The following is a 1,884-nucleotide window of genomic DNA, read 5'->3' as shown; positions in this document are numbered from 1 at the left end:
GGTGTTTTCAGCTCTGACAGAGACTAATGCCAGTCTGCAGATCACAGCCACCTCTGCGCTCACCTCGCTAGCACAACAAACAGGTGAGATGAACTCTTCCATTCCCAGCTGCCAGCAGAGTCAGATATGGTCATAAATTCGGCGCTGTTATTACAGATGTACTGTCTCTCTCAGGTCTGCTGCTGGACTCCGATATCGAGCTGGCTGTAGATCACCTGACCAGACTGTTGCTGACGGAGGAGGACAACAGAGTCAGGTCAGCTCATGTTGAACATCCTTCTGTCTCTCCTCTCCCCCTGTCGTCCTTTTTGGCCTTTACCTTTACCTCCCCCCCCCCCACATTGTATACCTTGTGGTTTTCCTTTTGACAAAATCAGAATGAAGACGTTTGGATTTTGTTTTGCAGTTGAACAGGAAGTGTATGTCTCTGTTTCTTGTCTGTTCCTGTCTGCAGTCTTGCTGTGGTTGAGTGTGTCGGAGCCCTAGCAGAGTTGCACCCAGCAGCCTTTATCGCTAAACTGATCCCAAGACTAAAGAAGGAAATGTTTACAGGTAGGTGAAAAGCATACACAAAAATATGACCTACCCTATAAGGAAATGTTATTTTTTAAAACACTATACAGGTATTGATATTTGTATGATACAGGGCTTATAAAAAGTACTGTTTTATTTACTATTTGTTGATACTGATCAAAATAAATATTACTTCTCTGAATTTTTAAAACAAAGTATTGGCCCCCTTCCAGTAATGTTCCTCTTCACCTTACACTTTAACTTTAGATCAGCAGACTAAATGAATACAGCTTACAACCCTTTCTCTTCCTCTCCTCTGCTCAGAGCCAATGGATCAAGACAACAACAACAGAGAAGCTTCTGAGCAGCAGACCCGTCATGCAGTGCGCCAGCGTTGTATGTCTGCTCTGGCTGCGATGTCCACCCAACCCAGTGTCGTCCAGGAGAGCACACCTGTCCTCTTGGAGGTCCTGAGCTCAGCACACACAGGTAATCCGTCTGCACTGCACTTGTGTTAAACAACATGCATCAGTTAATGATTTGGTGTGTTGTTGTGCAGCACTTGTTTACTGTTACAGGTTAAAGAAATTAGGAAGAAATAATGAATATCAATGTCATTTGTTGTATTTTTTCTTTTTTCCAGGTAGTGTTGGTTTCTCAGTGGAGGAGGTGGTGGCGGCGTGTCACAGCCTCCAGAGAATAGCAGAGCAGGTTCAGGACACAGAGGAGACGGGACGATGCTTCCATGACGTCATCATCCCGCGCCTGCTGTCTCTGGCTCTCCAGGCAGCACTGCAGGGTGAGCAATGTGACGATAACCTCCTCTTCTACCTTCCACCAAAACTCCACAACTCGTACCTTCACTACTGATAATGTGTTACTCTCTTTATAACTGCTACTGCATCGGTTTACCTTTTTAAAAACAAAACATGAACGTTGAAAGCTGAAATTCATGTTCATGTTTTGTAGGTGAGGGGTCATCTGGTCGCCGTAGTCCTCTTTTGGAGGAGGTGGTCCTGTCTGCCATGGTCCCCGTCATCAGTACTTCCTGCTCCAGGCTACAGCCCACGTCAGTACAAACTCGCTCATCCATCTCCTGCTTTGCTCTCTCTGTGAGCACTTTTCAACACATTGACACTCTTTGTTCACCACAATGCAACGATAATGATATCTGTATGTTTTTATAAATCTGAAGGGTAGGGTAGTGTGTAGTGTTTAGTGCCAGCTAGCAGTGAAGTAGCAGATTGCAACCATTTGAATACAGCTCAGCCTTCTAAAGTGTGCAGGAAAAGAAGAGAAAAAAACTCCTTAGATAGCGTTTGTCCATTCTGGGTAACGAAAACACAAAGATTCTCATTTTCAGGTGATTAT

At 44.6% G+C, this 1,884-nt stretch overlaps 1 protein-coding gene across 1 annotated transcript in view; it reads left to right on the top strand.

Moving 5' to 3' along the window:
* mms19 (MMS19 homolog, cytosolic iron-sulfur assembly component) overlaps positions 1–1,884 on the top strand; it is a gene marked incomplete in the record, with an annotated part of 14,654 nt that overhangs the window by 8,373 nt on the left and 4,397 nt on the right. The window contains 6 exon segments of the mRNA XM_035664813.1: positions 1–83; positions 175–256; positions 455–552; positions 838–1,002; positions 1,157–1,312; positions 1,483–1,582. Of these exon segments, the coding sequence (XP_035520706.1) occupies positions 1–83; positions 175–256; positions 455–552; positions 838–1,002; positions 1,157–1,312; positions 1,483–1,582 (684 nt within the window).

Source organism: Morone saxatilis, unplaced genomic scaffold (assembly GCF_004916995.1).
Source record: "Morone saxatilis isolate NCDOM2014 unplaced genomic scaffold, NCSU_SB_2.0 Contig1, whole genome shotgun sequence".
Lineage (NCBI taxonomy): Eukaryota > Metazoa > Chordata > Actinopteri > Moronidae > Morone > Morone saxatilis.
This window is presented reverse-complemented; position numbering and strand designations above follow the sequence as displayed.